This window comes from Xenopus laevis, chromosome 4L, assembly GCF_017654675.1.
Source record: "Xenopus laevis strain J_2021 chromosome 4L, Xenopus_laevis_v10.1, whole genome shotgun sequence".
NCBI classification, from domain to species: domain Eukaryota; kingdom Metazoa; phylum Chordata; class Amphibia; order Anura; family Pipidae; genus Xenopus; species Xenopus laevis.
The window spans coordinates 52,005,199-52,024,062 of NC_054377.1; the positions used below are offsets into that span (position 1 = coordinate 52,005,199).

General features: G+C 41.8%; 1 protein-coding gene across 1 annotated transcript in view; it reads right to left on the reverse strand.

Annotated features, from left to right (window-relative positions):
* Positions 1–18,864, reverse strand: part of LOC108704815 (serine/threonine-protein kinase Nek11) — a 163,683-nt gene that overhangs the window by 43,236 nt on the left and 101,583 nt on the right. Inside the window, exon 7 of the mRNA XM_018241496.2 lies at positions 18,529–18,678. Coding sequence (XP_018096985.1) covers positions 18,529–18,678 — 150 coding nt within the window. The remainder of the gene's footprint in view (positions 1–18,528; positions 18,679–18,864) is intronic.

Below are 18,864 nucleotides of genomic sequence, written 5' to 3' on the forward strand. Positions count from 1 at the left end.
TAACATTGTCTTTGAATGCAATTTATAATTTTGCCATAAAGGTATTTGCCTGATGCTTTTACATTACCTTTCTTACCCCCATGTTCCTCTATGAGGAGGCTGCCACATTTGTGCAGCAGTAGTCCGTTACTATTAGAAAAGCTAACTGACAAAACAATCAGGAACTTCAAGTGACAATTACTTACAAAACAGAACTATTAGCGAATAACGATCAACATGACCTATAGGTAACTTTTAATGTAGATTAATATTTTGATAATACATTTTATAGTGTCAGTATCACTTTAAGGGGGAAATAAAGTGAGTTACTGCTTCCTATAACAAAGGTTAAATATCATGGCCACTCCAGTAGATCTGCATACATTTACAATGGAAGAATGGAAGAAGCTGCACATTTTTATAGACACACATTAAATGACTGGATTTTTGCATCACTTTGCAATCACTTCATATTACTTAATTTGTCTCTTATTTAATCACTTGATTTAATGCTTATCACCCCTTCATCTAGTGCTACCGCGCAGATGCTGTTTTACTACTAGGGCCCCATGGTTCTATCATGCTAGACTTTTGCTATGAAGTCTTAACTTGCTACCTTCCTATTTCTCGCAGGGAGTTTGGTCATCTGCTCTTACCCTCAATGGATCTCTGGACCTTAGTGCATACCCACTCACATTGCTAAACACCGTGATAGTTAATTAATTATCCATAAATCCCCACAACTATTCTTAGATACATGTAACTAATTAAAAAGCCAAAAAAGAATGAGTGAAAAACAGAATTATAAGTGAGAAATCAATATAAATATATCCATTCGCCTAAACCATGCATCATTAATCTATATAGTGTATGCTATATATCAAATAAAGTTTGTAACTGTATACATATTTGACCTCCTATCTCATGCCCTCACTGTGTCGTGGCAGTGGAATGTGTAGTGGAATGGATTATATATGTGTGTGTATATATATATATATATATATATATATATATATATATATATATATATATATATATATATACACATACAATTATTTTAGTAGATCATAAGAGCCTTAGTCTCCCTAAAAAAGAGATCAACTAATATACATATTAATAATTCTCCAAAAATTCTATCAAAAGCCTCCTATTAAAATCCAACCTCAAACCAAAATTTGCCCACCACTTCTGAAATCAATTTTATTTATGCAGGGTTTTACAATAAAATAAAGGAGGCTTTGGGGGTTATTTAAGATAATGTGCAAAGTTTGCTATAGTTCCTATCACGTATAGCACTCAATCAGAAGGCTGCATTTACTGGTCACCTGTTAAAAGCAAACATCTTATTGGTTGCAATGGATAACTGCTACTGGGGAAATGTTGTACATTTTATAACATGGGGGTTTGTGTAGGAAAGTCAAAAATACTGCAGAGTCTTATAACAGGGAGGAACAATGCAGCTTGTGCTACCTTTCTAGTAAATACCAATCCCTTTTATTGTCATAAAACCACACAAAAGGCAAATATACTGACTTGTGATCATGGAGGGTGAGGTAAAGTCCCAGCATTACCACCCTACTTTGTGCAGCAAAATACTTTCATTTTATGCAGTGTTTAACCCTTTGAAAAGCTTTTATTGGCCTCCTTTTGCTTCAGCTAAATCCTGGGTGTCTCAGGGCTCCACACATTTTTGTTGCAAATTTACTGATATGACATGGAATGATATTCTGCAGTAATCTGTGTTATGACATGTGATCTCCTACTGTTTCTTTAGTTTATTATGCTCTTTGTAAAATGTGCTCAGGCGCTTGTTCTTCCAAGGTCAGCAATTGTAATTTCATTATAATGTCTTAGGCTTTCTTTCCCAAGGGGACTCATCTTGATGTAGGTTGCACACAATGTATTAATATGAAATGTAAAAGTGCCAAGACTGTAGTGTTCATGAAAGCTGGTAAACATTGATTGGACTCATTAAAGCGTTATTTGAGTCAGCTGATAATTATGGTTGCCAGCCAGACCTTTGTAGCGACAAAGGAACTACAAAGGACAAATAACATTTTAGGAGTGTCCAGCACCTTATAAACACAAATAATTATGAGCAAGGCTATCGGGAATTTGCATAACTAATATATAAACCTGAACACAACCTCCAATGAATATTCTGCTCAGAAACAGCACAAGAGGATAGAAATATATGCACCATACCAGCAGAGGTAGCTGACAAAGGCTGAAGGGAATACATGGGGTAATAAGCAGGAAGTAAGGCAGCCCTGGCATTGAAACAGTCAGAACAGGAGGATGGGATGTGGGGAAGGGTTAGAACATGGATGAAGCAAAGAGAATATGGAAACTGAGGACAGATGCGTAACTAAGAAAGCTCAGGCTTTCATAAGGCTCAGCCCCCCCCAATCGTTGGTGACCCGTGATTCGTGCAAAGTTTTGGTATATCAGTAATTCCGAGTGACTAACACAGTGATCCCCAACCAGTATCTCATGAGCAACATGTTGCTCCCCAACCACTTGTATGTTGCTTTCAGTGGCCCCAAAGCAGTTGCTTATTTTCTTATATTCCTGGCTTGAAGGTAAGATTTGGTTGCATAAAAATCAGATGTACTGCCAAACAGAACCACCTGTAGGCTGCCAGTCCACATAGGGGCTACTAATAGCCAATCACATCCCTTATTTGGCACCACCCAGGAACATTTTTCATGCTTGTGTTGCTCCTCAACTCTGTTTCTCTGTTGAATGTTGCTCACAGGTGAAAAAGGTTGGGGACCCCTGCTCTAACATCAAAGCATGCGGACTCAGGGCCGTCCGCGCTTGTTTGCACAGACCAAGCACGTGTGTCCTCTTTTGCGCACGGGTGTCCACTTTTGCGCATGAACGCACAGGGTGGCTGCTGGGTGGCCAGGACATTGCTCTTCACGCCTCTCCTACAGGCCCTTCTACTCTGCCAGGGCCCTGTGATTGCAAAGTCTACATCCTCTTTACTGATACCACCGACTAAGGAACACAGAAATAAGGAGTTAGTAATGTGGTTGGCTGCAAGATACCATTGATTGTTCCATTTTTGAAAAAAATATTTAATCCTAAAGGGTCCCTTCTGTTTCCATAATGTTTACTTTGAAAACTGGAGACCAAAGCTAAACTACATATTCTAGGTGGGGCCTTACTAATGCTATCTCTCTAGTAAGACAGGACAATACTGTGCTTGCTATTGGCATGCACAAACATAACTAGATGATAGTGTCCCCAACAGCAAATGCATTTTATGGCCATGCAACACAAATTTATATCTCCCCAATATATAATTTTTTTGGTTTAAGATAAACTTGATGGCAGAAAATAAAGAAGAACATGGAAAGCAAATCCACATCTATAATAAAAAATCAGCACAATTTCACACATTGACCTCATGCCCAGGCTAATCTGTATCTATACTGCATCAAGCCATTATACTCAAACGTAACCTATATTTCTACATTACTGCTCTGGCTCTTCCTTTATACAACACTACATTTGGGTGACATATTTCAGTTGCCCTCTTTGTATATTTTTTCTCTGGCTGTGTAATTGAGTTTGGTATTACTGAACACAATGGTTACAGATGAAGACATTCCCCTCATGAGTTATATTTTTAGATCGTCTGTTAATGCAGTTAGGTACAAACATGAATGTTACACACAGCAGAATGAGTATGGGAAATGTAACCATTATCCATGGTCAGTGATGCAGTGCTAAGATTATTTTCATTCTAACGAGGCATTTCTGTATCATAAACCAATTAATCAGTGCTACTATGCAGCTTTAAAGAGGAAGTTCTGATTTCATTTTGTTGTTACATACACTATTTAAATAATTGAAAATAAATAAATAAATAAATATATACCAACACTATTTTTTTGCCATTTGTGTATATATATATATATATATATATATATATATATATATATATATAAGCTCTCCCATCAGGGTATCTGCCAATCAGGATCCTTTATGATTTAATTTGCAGTGCAGACTGTCTAGATTTCTATTCTTCACTTCTACTGAACTGAAAATGAACAGCTCCCTGCAGTGCTGCGTGAACACGTTTTTTTGACTCCTTCTACCTGTTTTCTCAGAAGCAATATTGCTTATTACTATTCCTATATAGGTGCCATCAGCATTGTAAATTTGCAGGCCAAGAACCTTTTAAAAAAAATATATTTATAAAGCAATAAGATAAGAGACTAGTCTTTGGTTCTTTGTTTTTTCAGTTCAATAGGTTGTTTAACATTTATTGTGCCCTGCAATATATAAGCACTGGGAAAGGGCAGCCTGAAATGCAGGCGAGAACACTCTGAATTATGATAGGAGCATGCAAGGTGCATGTTAAACAAATGTAGCCTGCAGACAGGAAGACAATCAGATTTTTACATTATAGAGAAATATCACAAGAAAAATAAATGTGCGTGTCATTTATATAGATGCTTTAAATAGTACTCATTATAGAACCAAACTAAATTCTAGAGGCTTTTAGTTTGCAAGAAGGATTCCAGTATGCTTTTGAAATAGAGACAATGGTTTGTGACTGGTACAGTTTATTGGCATCCAGGCTCCAAGCAAAACTTATTTTAAGGAATAAACATACTCTTTGTCCAACTGGCTCTACTTTTTTTTGCATAAATGAGTACAGTGTCACAATATGACAGGTGTGAATTGAATTTTTAGAAAGTAGCACAGTATAAAAGTGGGCCACGGCACATACTGAAATCAGCAGCTTCTGGCTCTCCAACACTAGAGACCAGAAAAAAAGGCACATAAAACAGCCTTAATAAGCGTGGAATTCAATAAGTATGCCAAGGGTCCTAAAGGTATATTCAGAAGGTGCCCAGACAATATAAATATTCAAACAGCTGAAGACATTCCAGTATTGATGTAAGAGACAATACAGTTCATTAATTCTCTGGCCTGTGGCAGGGACAAGGTGACCCCTTTTGTCTATATACGGTCCCTGAAAAACTGTTTGTATGTTCTCCGCTGGCAGAGAAAGGGTTTCTACTGCCATTCCATCTCCACACATTACCTTGGGCCTGTAATGAGTTTCCAGGAGATTTCCTAGACTTCAGAGACGCACTCACCGACCTAGTTTCTTAGTTTCACTGACTGCATTAAGACTGTGTCCCTTTTGCCCAATGCTTAAATTAGCAATGCTGCAACCCTCCCCCCTCATTTTCCCATTGCTTGCATCTTCTGACTGAGCCTGTACCCAGGACTGTGGGGCTGTTAATTAGGCTGGCACTGTCCATCTCTTTGCCTTTCATGAACATCAGCGCTTGTTGGTTTGATCCTGGGATATTAAGAGAGAATTGAAAAACCCTTGGGAACCCTTCAGGAGCTTTGCAAGCATACTGTGCTAACAGGCTGAAGGAAGTTTCCTAAAGCAAAGCTCTGAGCTATCTTGCTCTGCTTTCAATATCTCTTAAAGTTTTAAAATCATGGACCAGGCAGCCTGATCTCAGGAAAGGCCACAATGTTTCAAATGGGCACTCCAGGGCTTTATCATGCTAGCAATGTGGCAATAAGGAACTGTAGTTACAATACTCTAGACTAGCATACCATTACATTTTAGTGAGTTTGATCTTCTTGGAACCCCAAGCAGCTTGCCTGGAAGAATGGGTCAAAATTATTCCCAAACAATGTGAAAACAGTTGTTACCTATAAAAGACCAAAAACTGCTATTGCTGCAAAAGGTGGCACTTTTAAATATTCTGGATTGGATAGTTATACAAAAAGACAAGACATTTTCTGTACTCATAATCATAATCGATATTCTAAGGACATTTTGTCCATTAGACTTCTAAAAATGCCCTCCCCTTTAAACAAAGTAGGAATTGTTTATATACATTGCAATATATTCAAACTGCCCAACAACGTCAAAGTCATCCCTAGTCTGGCCAGTCCCGCTCTCAACTTTCATCTGATTCATTAAGAATTCTGCTGCTTCATTATACATTTTACACAGGGACTATGCTTGCTTTAAAGGTTAAAACTCCCAAACATGGTTGCATAATGTAGTAGAATTCTTAATGAACCAGATGAAAGTGAGTGTAGGACTGGCCAATCCAGGGATGACTTTGACATAGTAAGCCAATATTAAATTGCAACATATGGACAAACAACCACAGTTTTGGAGAACATTTTTAGTGCCTTAATATACAAAATGTCTTGTTAATATTTGATAATGGGTGAGTGCAAGGGACCTCTTGTATTTATCTGTATGAATTTTGTGATTACAGCCTTATTGCACCCCCACTTAATGCTTTAAAATTTAGTGGAGAGTACAACTTTCCCTTGGTTGCTTGGAGCAACTAAACTAAACAATGTGGGACCTGAAGAAGATGGAGAAATACTAGTAGCACGGAAGGGGAGGCAGGTCCATAAAATACAAGGGATGGCAGTGGAGTGTTGCAGGCTGCATACTACGGTTTGTTATATATCTACTTTATATATATGCAAATTAATTATTCATTGAAGGGCTGGTGCAGATGCAAAAGGTAACACTCAGCAAGCGTAGCAGGGTGGATCTAAGTTTCAGATCAGACCTCAGGTCTAGAATTTGAGGTTGAAGGATTACTCTCTTTGGGGGGGTTATATTTTTGCTTTAGATTACATGCAGTACTGATGTGCTAATATTGTCTTCAAAAACAGATCATTTGTTAGCCATACATTTCCAGAAAATCACAAGCCATTCAGTTGAAGAGACTTGGCACACAGTGCCTGTTTGGCAATCAGAGGGTACTGCTGAAAATGAAAAGTATGGCTGCCCGACAGGTGCAGCAGTGGTGTCCTGAAGAGTGTGAGTATTTAGCAGACGACTCTCTGCATATGCACATATTTTCCCCACAAGACATTTGCACTCTATTATCCCTGTAATTACGCACTCAATTTCCATCAGCTACGAAGAGCCATATAAATAACAAAAAAAATTTAAAAAAAAAGAAAGATCTATCAGATCTCAGATTCTTAAGGCCCCCATACACGGACCGATAAAAGCTGGCGACACTCGACAGCTTATTGGCCGTGTGTGGGACCCTCCAACGGGCTTTCCCAGGCAGGGTAAAAAATCCCGTCGGATCACAACCGCATCTGTTCGTTGATGCGGTCCCGCAATCCGACCACCCTTATTGCCTCCATTCTGATCCAATCGTTGGACCCAACATCAAACAAGTGGATCTCCCTGTGTATGGCCACCTTTAGCTGCAAGCCTTTCAGTTTAATGTGACAATCAAATATCTCTGTACACCTACACACTAGAGATGTCGCGAACTGTTCGCCGGCGAACTTGTTCGCGCGAACATCGGGTGTTCGCGCTCGCCGGAAGTTCGCGAACGTCGCGCGACGTTCGCCATTTTGGGTTCGCCATTGTTGGCGCTTTTTTTGCCCTCTCACCCCAGACCAGCAGGTACATGGCAGCCAATCAGGAAGCTCTCCCCTGGACCACTCCCCTTCCCTATAAAAACCGAAGCCCTGCAGCGTTTTTTCACTCTGCCTGTGTGTGCTGAAGAGATAGTGTAGGGAGAGAGCTGCTGCCTGTTAGTGATTTCAGGGACAGTTGAAAGTTTGCTGGCTAGTAATCGTTTTGATACTGCTCTGTTATTGGAGGGACAGAAGTCTGCAGGGTTTGAGGACATTTAAGCTTAGGTAGCTTTGCTGGCTAGTAATCTACCTTCTACTGCAGTGCTCTGTATGTAGCTGCAGTGGGCAGCTGTCCTGCTTCTGATCTCATCTGCTGACTGCTGCAATAACAGTAGTCCTTGTAAGGACTGCTTTTATTTATTTTTTGTTGTTTTACTACTACTACTACTACTACTACTATAAGAGCCCAGTGCTATTAGTCTAGCAGTGTTGGGGAGTGGGACTGGTGTGCTAATCTGCTGCTCCTAGTAGTTCAGCAGCACCAACTTTAATTTTTTTTTTTTAATATTCATTTTTTTTTATTTTACTTTTTTTTATTTTACTACCGCTGTAGTAGTGTATAAGTTGACCTTTTAGGCATTATTTGCCCTGTAGGCATTATTTGCACACTGTTTTCTTCAACCCGCCATCGAGCTGTGTGACCTTGTTCACATTCTGTCTAAATATCCATAATATTACCGTCTCCAGAAAAAACACCGGAGTCACTTTTTTCAAGCAGCCATAATATATTTTACGTAATCCGTATCCACCGCTGTAGTAGTGTATACGTTGGCCTTGTAGGCATTATTTGCACACTGTTTTCTTCAACCCGCCATCGAGCTGTGTGACCTTGTTCCCATTCTGTCTAAATATCCATAATATTACCGTCTCCAGAAAAAACACCGGAGTCACTTTTTCAAGCAGCATTCATATATTTTACGTAATCCGTATCCACCGCTGTAGTAGTGTATACGTTGGCCTTGTGGGCATTATTTGCACACTGTTTTCTTCAACCCGCCATCGAGCTGTGTGACCTTGTTCCCATTCTGTCTAAATATCCATAATATTACCGTCTCCAGAAAAAACACCGGAGTCACTTTTTTCAAGCAGCATTCATATATTTTACGTAATCCGTATCCACCGCTGTAGTAGTGTATACGTTGGCCTTGTAGGCATTATTTGCACACTGTTTTCTTCAACCCGCCATCGAGCTGTGTGACCTTGTTCCCATTCTGTCTAAATATCCATAATATTACCGTCTCCAGAAAAAACACCGGAGTCACTTTTTTCAAGCAGCATTCATATATTTTACGTAATCCGTATCCACCGCTGTAGTAGTGTATACGTTGGCCTTGTAGGCATTATTTGCACAGTGTTTTCTTCAACCCGCCATCGAGCTGTGTGAGCTTGTTCACATTTTGTCTAAATATTGATAATATTATCGTCTCTAGAAAAACCACTTGAGTTACTTTTTTTCAAGCAGCATTCATATATTTTACGTAATCCGTATCCACCGCTGTAGTAGTGTATACGTTGACCTTGTAGGCATTATTTGCACACTGTTTTCTTCAACCCGCCATCGAGCTGTGTGACCTTGTTCCCATTCTGTCTAAATATCCATAATATTACCGTCTCCAGAAAAAACACCGGAGTCACTTTTTTCAAGCAGCATTCATATATTTTACGTAATCCGTATCCACCGCTGTAGTAGTGTATACGTTGGCCTTGTAGGCATTATTTGCACACTGTTTTCTTCAACCCGCCATCGAGCTGTGTGACCTTGTTCCCATTCTGTCTAAATATCCATAATATTACCGTCTCCAGAAAAAACACCGGAGTCACTTTTTTCAAGCAGCATTCATATATTTTACGTAATCCGTATCCACCGCTGTAGTAGTGTATACGTTGGCCTTGTAGGCATTATTTGCACACTGTTTTCTTCAACCGCCATCGAGCTGTGTGACCTGTTTCCCATTCTGTCTAAATATCCATAATATTACCGTCTCCAGAAAAAACACCGGAGTCACTTTTTTCAAGCAGCATTCATATATTTTACGTAATCCGTATCCACCGCTGTAGTAGTGTATACGTTGGCCTTGTAGGCATTATTTGCACAGTGTTTTCTTCAACCCGCCATCGAGCTGTGTGAGCTTGTTCACATTTTGTCTAAATATTGATAATATTATCGTCTCTAGAAAAACCACTTGAGTTACTTTTTTTCAAGCAGCATTCATATATTTTACGTAATCCGTATCCACCGCTGTAGTAGTGTATACGTTGACCTTGTAGGCATTATTTGCACACTGTTTTCTTCAACCCGCCATCGAGCTGTGTGAGCTTGTTCACATTTTGTCTAAATATTGATAATATTATCGTCTCTAGAAAAACCACTTGAGTTACTTTTTTTCAAGCAGCATTCATATATTTTACGTAATCCGTATCCACCGCTGTAGTAGTGTATACGTTGACTTTGTAGGCATTATTTGCACAGTGTTTTCTTCAACCCGCCATCTAGCTGTGTGTATTATCGTTTCCAGAAAAACCAACTGAGTTTTTGTTGTTGTTGTTGTTTTTTTAAAAATAATGCCAGGCAAAGGCAGGCCGCCACGCAGAGGCCGTGCTAGGGCCGTGCTGCTATGCAATCCTGTGGCCCTAGCAAATTGCCCAGTTTTAAAAAGCCAATGACCCTGAACTCCCAAAATGCTGAAGAGGTAGTTGACTGGCTTACACAGCACACCCCATCCTCTACCGTTTCTAACTTTACCACAACATCCTCCTCATCCTCCACTGCTATGGCCACCCCACGTAACACTTCCTCCACCACCGGTGCCCCTTCTTCACTGGGGTCAGAGGAGTTATTTTCCAATGAGTTTCTTGAACTGAGTAATGCGCAACCATTATTGCCAGAAGAAGATGAAGGAGATGAGGACCTTACACCAGATTTAATTCTGGCAGAGAACAACGATAGAGATGGACATAATGAGTGATGAGGAGGAGGTCCCCGCTGCTGCTTCCTTCTGTGATGTGTCAGAAGAAATTGATGCATCTGAGGAGAATGATGATGAGGAGATTGATGTTTTGTGGGTGCCTAGTAGAAGAGAGCAAGAGGAGGGTAGTTCAGATGGAGAGACGGAGAGTCAGAGAGGCAGTAGGAGAATAAGACTTAGAAGAAGCAGGGAGGACAGCCCGCAGGGATCAGCAGGGCAACAACATGTATCGGCACCTGTGTTCAGCCGGCCAACGCACCCGCCATTGCCGCCAATACCGCCAACTCCGCCAACTTCTACTGTTACCGCCAGATCGCACACTTCCAAAAAGTCAGCAGTGTGGGATTTTTTTAATGTGTGTGCCTCTGACAAAAGCATTGTAATTTGCAATGAGTGCAGTAAGAAACTGAGCCTTGGTAAGCCCAACAGCCACATAGGTACAACTTCTATGCGAAGGCACATGAGCGGCAAGCACAAAGCACTTTGGGAGCAACACCTCAAAGGCAACAGGCAAACTAAAAGCCACACTCCTTCTGGTCCAGCATCTTACTGCTCTACCTCTGCTCTCCTTGACCCGTCTGAACCACCCTCCACTCCGCCTTCCACCTTGACCACCTGTTCCCATTCCCAGTCATCTGCCACCAGCCAAGTTTCTGTGAAGGCCATGTTTGAGCGTAAGAAGCCAATGTCTGACTGTCACCCCCTTGCCCGGCGTCTGACAGCTGGCTTGTCTGCACTCTTAGCCCGCCAGCTTTTACCATACCAGCTGGTGGACTCTGAGGCCTTCCGCAAATTTGTAGCAATTGGGACACCGCAGTGGAAGGTACCCAGCCGCAATTTTTTTTCTAAAAAGGGAATACCACACCTGTACCAACATGTGCAGAGCCAAGTTACCGCATCTCTGTCACTTAGTGTTGGGCCAAAGGTCCATATGACTACTGACGCATGGTCCTCCAAGCATGGTCAGGGCAGGTATGTCACCTACACTGCCCACTGGGTGAACTTGGTAATGGCTGGGAAGCAGGGAATGGGTAGCTCAACAACAACAGTGGAGTTGGTGTCACCGCCACGGATTGCACGCGGTTCTGCCACCACCTCTACTCCTCCATCGCTCTCTACCTCGTCTTCTTCTTCTTCTTACTCTGCTGCTGGGTCCTCCTTCTCCTCCTCCACACCTGTGCACCCCCAGCTCCCCCTAGGCTATTCGACGTGCCAGGTACGCCGTTGTCACGCTGTCTTGGGATGACGTGCCTGGAAAGCAAAAACCATACCGGATCTGTACTCCTGTCATCTCTGCAGTCACAGGCCGATCGGTGGCTGACCCCACACCAACTGCAGATCGGAAAAGTGGTGTGTGACAATGGAAGCAATCTGTTGGCAGCGTTGAGACTAGGCAATTTAACACATGTGCCCTGCATGGCACATGTGTTAAATTTAATAGTCCAACGTTTTGTCTCCAAGTACCCAGGATTCCAGGACGTTCTCACCCAGTCCAGAAAGGTGTCGGCCCATTTCAGACGTTCCTACACAGCCATGGCACGCCTTGCTGACATTCAGCAGCGCTACAACATGCCAGTCAGGCGTTTGATTTCTGACAGCCAGACTCGCTGGAATTCAACGCTCCTTATGTTGGAACGTCTGCTGCAACAACAAAGGGCCGTCAACGAGTACCTTTTTGAACTGGGTGGTAGGACTGGATCTGCACAGCTGGGGATTTTTTTCCCCCGTTACTGGGTGCTTATGCGCGATGCCTGCAGGCTCATGCGACCTTTTGAAGAGGTGACAAATATGGTCAGTCGCACCGAAGGCACCATCAGCGACCTAATACCCTTCGCTTTCTTCCTGGAGCGTGCCGTGCGACGAGTGACAGATGAGGCTGTAGACCAGCGTGACGAGGAGCTGGAAGCGCACGATTTCTGGTCGGAATCACCAGAACGAACCCAGGCACCTGCTGCAACGCAGGGAGAGGTGCCAGAAGTGGAGTCAGAGGAGGAAGGTGGCTTTGTGGAGGAGGAGGAGGAGGACCAACAGGAGCAGGCTTCCCAGGGGGCTAGTGGTGACCTTTTGGGGACCCCTGGTCTTGTACGTGGCTGGGGGGAGGAGACCGTGGATGATGCAGTCCTTGATAATGAGGAAGCGGAGATGGATAGCTCTGCATCCAACCTTGTGAGAATGGGGTCTTTCATGCTGTCATGCCTGTTGAAGGACCCCCGTATCAAGAGGCTTAAGGAGAAGGACCTGTACTGGGTCGCAACGCTACTAGACCCTCGGTACAAGCATAAAGTGTCAGAAATGTTACCAACATACCACAAGTCCGAAAAGATGCGGCATTTACAAACCAGCCTGCAAAACATGTTGTACAATGCTTTTAAGGGTGATGTCACTTCAGGAACTCATCAACATTCCAGGGGCAGAGGTGCCAGTAATCCTGCCACGAGCACACCTGCAAGGACAAAGCCCTTTGGCCAGTCTGTAACGTCAGACATGCAAATGTTTTTCTGTCCAAGGCAGCGCCACAACCCTTCTGGATCCACCCTCAAAGAACGCCTCGACCGGCAGGTAGCGGACTACCTGGCATTAACTGCAGATATCGACACTCTGAGGAGCGATGAACCCCTGGACTACTGGGTGCGCAGGCTTGATCTGTGGCCAGAGCTGTCACAATTTGCCATGAACCTCTTGTCTTGCCCAGCCTCAAGTGTGCTCTCAGAAAGGACCTTCAGTGCAGCAGGAGGGATTGTAACTGAGAAGAGAACTCGCCTAGGTCACAAAAGTGTCGATTACCTGACCTTTATTAAAATGAATGAGGGGTGGATCTCGGAGGGTTACTGCACGCCGGAAGACTTGTTCTGACTTCTATGCAGCTGTCCTTCTCTTCAAGCCTCATGACTCCACACACAGCTGTCCTTTAGCGTCCTCCTCCTCCCTCCGCCACCGTTACAAACTAGGGTGCAAACCCTACTGGTTTAATTTTTTCTGGCCTCTGTGCTTCAGTGGCTGCAACCAAAAAAACTGGGCAAACAATGTCTACAAGGTCAACGTATGGCAAAAAATGACTATTTTCAGCATTTATATGGCATATTTTTTCTGGCAACTGTGCTTCAGTGGCTGCATCCAAAAAAATGCATATTTTCTGCATTTATATGGCATAATTTTTCTGGCCTCTGTGCTTCAGTGGCTGCAACCAAAAAAATGCATATTTTCTGCATTTATATGGCATAATTTTTCTGGCCTCTGTGCTTCAGTGGCTGCAACCAAAAAAATTTATATTTTCAGCATTTATATGGCATAATTTTTCTGGCAACTGTGCTTCAGTGGCTGCGACCAAAAAAATGACTATTTTCAGCATTTATATGGCATATTTTTTCTGGCCTCTGTGCTTCAGTGGCTGCGGCCAAAAAAACTGGGCAAACAATGCCTACAAGGTCAACGACGTTGACCTTGTAGGCATTGTTTGCCCAGTTTTTTTTGGCCGCAGCCACTGAAGCACAGAGGCCAGAAAAAATATGCCATATAAATGCTGAAAATAGTCATTTTTTGCCATACGTTGACTCAACGTATATGGCAAAAAATGACTATTTTCAGCATTTATATGGCATATTTTTTCTGGCAACTGTGCTTCAGTGGCTGCGACCAAAAAAATGCATATTTTCTGCATTTATATGGCATAATTTTTCTGGCCTCTGTGCTTCAGTGGCTGCAACCAAAAAAATTTATATTTTCAGCATTTATATGGCATAATTTTTCTGTCAACTGTGCTTCAGTGGCTGCGACCAAAAAAATGCATGTTTTCTGCATTTATATGGCATAATTTTTCTGGCCCCTGTGCTTCAGTGGCTGCAACAAAAAAGTTTATATTTTCAGCATTTATATGGCATAATTTTTCTGTCAACTGTGCTTCAGTGGCTGCGACCAAAAAAATGCATATTTTCTGCATTTATATGGCATAATTTTTCTGGCCTCTGTGCTTCAGTGGCTGCAACCAAAAAAATTTATATTTTCAGCATTTATATGGCATAATTTTTCTGGCAACTGTGCTTCAGTGGCTGCGTCCAAAAAAACTGGGCAAACAATGTCTACAAGGTCAACGTATGGCGAAAAATGACTATTTTCAGCATTTATATGGCATATTTTTTCTGGCAACTGTGCTTCAGTGGCTGCGTCCAAAAAAACTGGGCAAACAATGCCTACAAGGTCAACGTATGGCAGTTGTTTAAGAGAACAGTAGATTACTAGCCAGCAAAGCTACCTAAGCTAAAATGTCCCTCAAATCCCTGCAGACTTCTGTCCCTCCAATACAGAGCAGTATCAAGCAGATTACTAGCCAGCAAACTTACTATCATCTGTCCCTGAAATCACTAACAGCTCTCCCCCTACACTATCTCTTCCAAGCACACACAGGCAGATTTTTCAGATACATTTTTGCCCTTGATCCCCCTCTGGCATGCCACTGTCCAGGTCGTTGCACCCTTTAAACAACTTTAAAATCATTTTTCTGGCCAGAAATGTCTTTTCTAGATGTTAAAGTTCGCCTTCCCATTGAAGTCTATGGGGTTCGCGAACCGTTCGCGAACCGCTCGCGTTTTTGCGCAAGTTCGCGAATATGTTCGCGAACTTTTTTTCCGACGTTCGCTACATCCCTACTACACACCTATTTGTAGTACACTGGAAGCAGTTAGAATCCGGAAGGTTATACATTTAGTGAGCCATCATAGGCTGCACTGAAAACACTTGTTAGCAAAAGGGACATATAGGCTTGAAAATAACTGTTAAATATTGGGGTGAGGCCCAAGAGGGGGGAAAACTTTTTGTAATTTGTATAAAGCTCCCTATTTCATATTTCACATAAGTGAATTGCAGACTTTTCAGGCACATTCTCTGCATACTGAACATTATATTTCTTTATAGTATACATGGCTTATATAGAAACTTGCCTAGGGTGAAAATGAAGATGATAGAGGAATTGTTTATTACTAAACTCTGGTGCAGTATTTCACAGTATGAACCGTTATCATTTCTAATGTCCTTATCTAGCCAGTAGCAAATATTTATTAAGACCAGTTTTTAAATCTACATTCAGTCTGCATGCTTTCCTCCTTCCCATCCTTCATGGATAAAGCCCTGTCAAACACAGGCAGTATGCAGTATGTGGAATGCACAGGTTTATTTTGCTTTATTCTGACCCTTGTGAGTTCAGTGGTGCCAAATGCAAGCAGCACTGTATTCATAGTAGAGACAGGTCAACTCTCTACCCCCGCCTCATGCGCATACGTGCTGTCGACCATATGCACGCATGAGTGAGCATGCACACTGACAACCCATCGGAGCAGAGAAAAAACGGCAAGCAGTAAGGGGATTCATTTAAAAGAGTAAGTCCTTGGGTTCCATTGTGGAACGCAAAGACCTAGAACCACAGTAACTTGCTGCAGGGCATGGTGCAAAGTATAAATGAATTTACTTACTCCTGTTTTCTGCACTTTACACATTTTCCTGCCTGTCTTAATGAGCCCTAGAAACATTGATTTTTAAAGAGCCATATTGCAGCAATTAAACAAGACATCTGAAATAAATTGCAAATACAAGTAGCAGAAAAATGTGCTACATTTCTTAATAAAATGAGCCACTTTGTAGGCCTGGAGGTTTCACTAATTAGATTTTTGTATAAATAAATATTTTCTTTGTCCAAAAGGCAATCTGTTAAGATTAATTTATTTGATTTATCTCATACAGTCAGACTTCCCCCTGGACTTACTGGCATTTAATTAGTAGCATACTACTGCTTATGGCAAAGCCATGCTTTTTTCTTTAGATCTGTGAATGGAGACAGTTTGAAGGCTACATTTTTTTATATGAATGGTAATATAGTTAAAAGGAATGTTGCTAAAGCACAACTGCTTGATATCCGGAAATAGATTGCAATAATAGTGATAGCGTTAGCTTGAGAAAAAATGCTGTGTGCAAATTGCATCCATGTCATTATGACCTTCATAAAGTCAGGGTATAAGGGGGTTATTTACTAAAACTCAAATTTATCTCATCATTTTATTAAAAGAAAAGTAACACTAAAAACATTTAAGTAAAAAGGCACTTCTACCCAACACAAATTCAAGTTTTATCCTGGGCAAAGTTTATTTTAAATACTTTATTAAAAATACCATGCTAAAACTCTGCTTCCGGTCTACTCAGAAAGGAGAAAGAGCGACATTGACTGTGCAGGATCCACCACACAACTTCTCCTCCTAGCCTGAGCAAGTAGAGAAAAATTAGAAGTCAACGTTGTGGCTGTACAGAGGATTTTTCATCCTGTCAGACTGATCTATCTCTGTAAGAGCTGTGAGCAGTACAGGCAGCACACAGGTCAGCTATAAATTTAAGGATTACAGAAGACTCCATAAAGTCAGTGCACTCACAGCTCTCACATAGCCACAAAAGTTGCCTTCTGGGTTTTTCTCTACCTGATCGCACCAGGAGGAGAGGTTGAGCTTCGCATGTTTGATCCTGCACAGTGAATGTTGCCCTTTCACCTTTCTGAGTAGACTGGAAGCTGTTTTTTGCAAGGTATTAAAAAACAAAGTATTAAAAAAAAAAAACTTTGTGCAGGATAGAGCTAGTATTAGTGCAAGGTAGAATTGATTTTTTACTTAAAAATTGTTAGTATTACTTTTTCTTTAAAGCAAGCTTGACCAAACTCCCGTCTACGATTTTATCTTATTTATCAATAAAATAATTTGAAAAAGTTGGACGGGGAAAAGACTTGATAAAATCGAGTGAAAACCCGAATGTTAATGATTTTTCAGATTTGAAGCCTGAATAACAAGGACATCTGCCATTGACTTCTACATGACCTTGGCAGGTTTGAGATGGCAGATTTTCCGATATGGACTTTTAGCAGCTTCGGGATATAATAAATCTCAAAAAAATAGAGTTTTCCCTCTAAAAATTCAAGTTTTTTGGCCACAAAACCTCGACCAGAAAAATTCAACGTGTAGAAATAACCCCCTTAGTCTTCACTTACACTAGTGCTGTCCAACTCCTGTGGTACAAAGTGCCACAATTTTCTTGGTCTCTGTGGTGCAGGGCCGATAATGGAAGTCATTGTTGACCACTACCCCTTTTAAACCACACCCACTTTAACCACACCCACTTTAACCACACCAATGTCACCACAAGAACTTCAGACCGAATCCACATTAATGGTAGCACACCAGTATTAAAACATACCCTTAAATCCATATGCCTCCTCCTCCCCTGTGGATAACACAGCACATAATTAAACACCTTATGGGGTCCTAACAACAATTTCCAAATGCTAACAAACCCACAGAACAAACCCTATCAGGTTCATATACCACAGGTAGCAGGGGCATAACTACAGAGGAAGCAGACCTGGTGGCTGCAGGGGGGGGGCAGGAGGTATAGGGGGCCCCATGAGACTCTAACTCATATACTATATATTTCAATAAATATTGGTAAAACAGTACAGCCTCTGGATATGTTGGGGGATCTAAAATTAATGTGCTGTTGGGTCCAGTAACATCTAGTTACGCCACTGACAGGAAGCGTAGGGCAGGCAGAATAAGGCACACTACAGAGTAAGGCAGACAGAGTATGGTACACACAGGGAGCATAGGGCAGGCAGAGTATGGCACACAGGGAGCATAGGGCAGACAGAATATGGCACACACAGGGAGCATAGGGCAGGCAGAGTATGGCACACAGGGAGCATAGGGCAGGCAGAGTTTGGCACACACATGGAGCATAGGGCAGGCAGAGTTTGGCACACACAGGGATCATAGTACAGGCAGAGTATGGCATACATAGGGAGCATAGGGAAGGCAGAATAAATTACAAATTAAATTAAAAAGAAATTATAAGGTTGTTGAAATTAATGCTTAGTGCAAAGTGGACCCAAAAAACTGGTTGAATTGCCCTCTTGGAATCAGTCTGGAAGGATATGTTATCTTCTGAGACAAATTGGAAATGGCTTTAAGGGGGGCTGGGTTCTGGATTAACTAGCAGGGTTAATTTGGGTAAAAAAAGGTTAAATTGAATGGACGCATGTCCTTTTTTTAACCTCAACTGCTATGTTACGATGTTACATGTTCAAGGCCAAAGCCTGTCTCACCGTTTCAAGATGTCATTGAGCTCTGCTGAATACTGTTTTGGAAGTGAAGGACAAGGACCTTCAACAATCTGAGACACAAGCTTTATCCAGTTGGGAGAGTCAAATGCATGCCTCAGAGCACAGATCTCATACAGGATACAACCCAGTGACCTGTGGATTCAGAGAAATAAAATGTTATTAAAAAGTCCAAGACCTATGTTACAGCATACAATACAACAATAAAGGTATCCAGGGGCAGAGCTACCACTGGTTCAGCACTACTGTGGGGCCTACCCATGTGCAGAGACTACTGAATTCTAAATATGATGCTAAAGGTTTTGTTCCACTTGATACCTA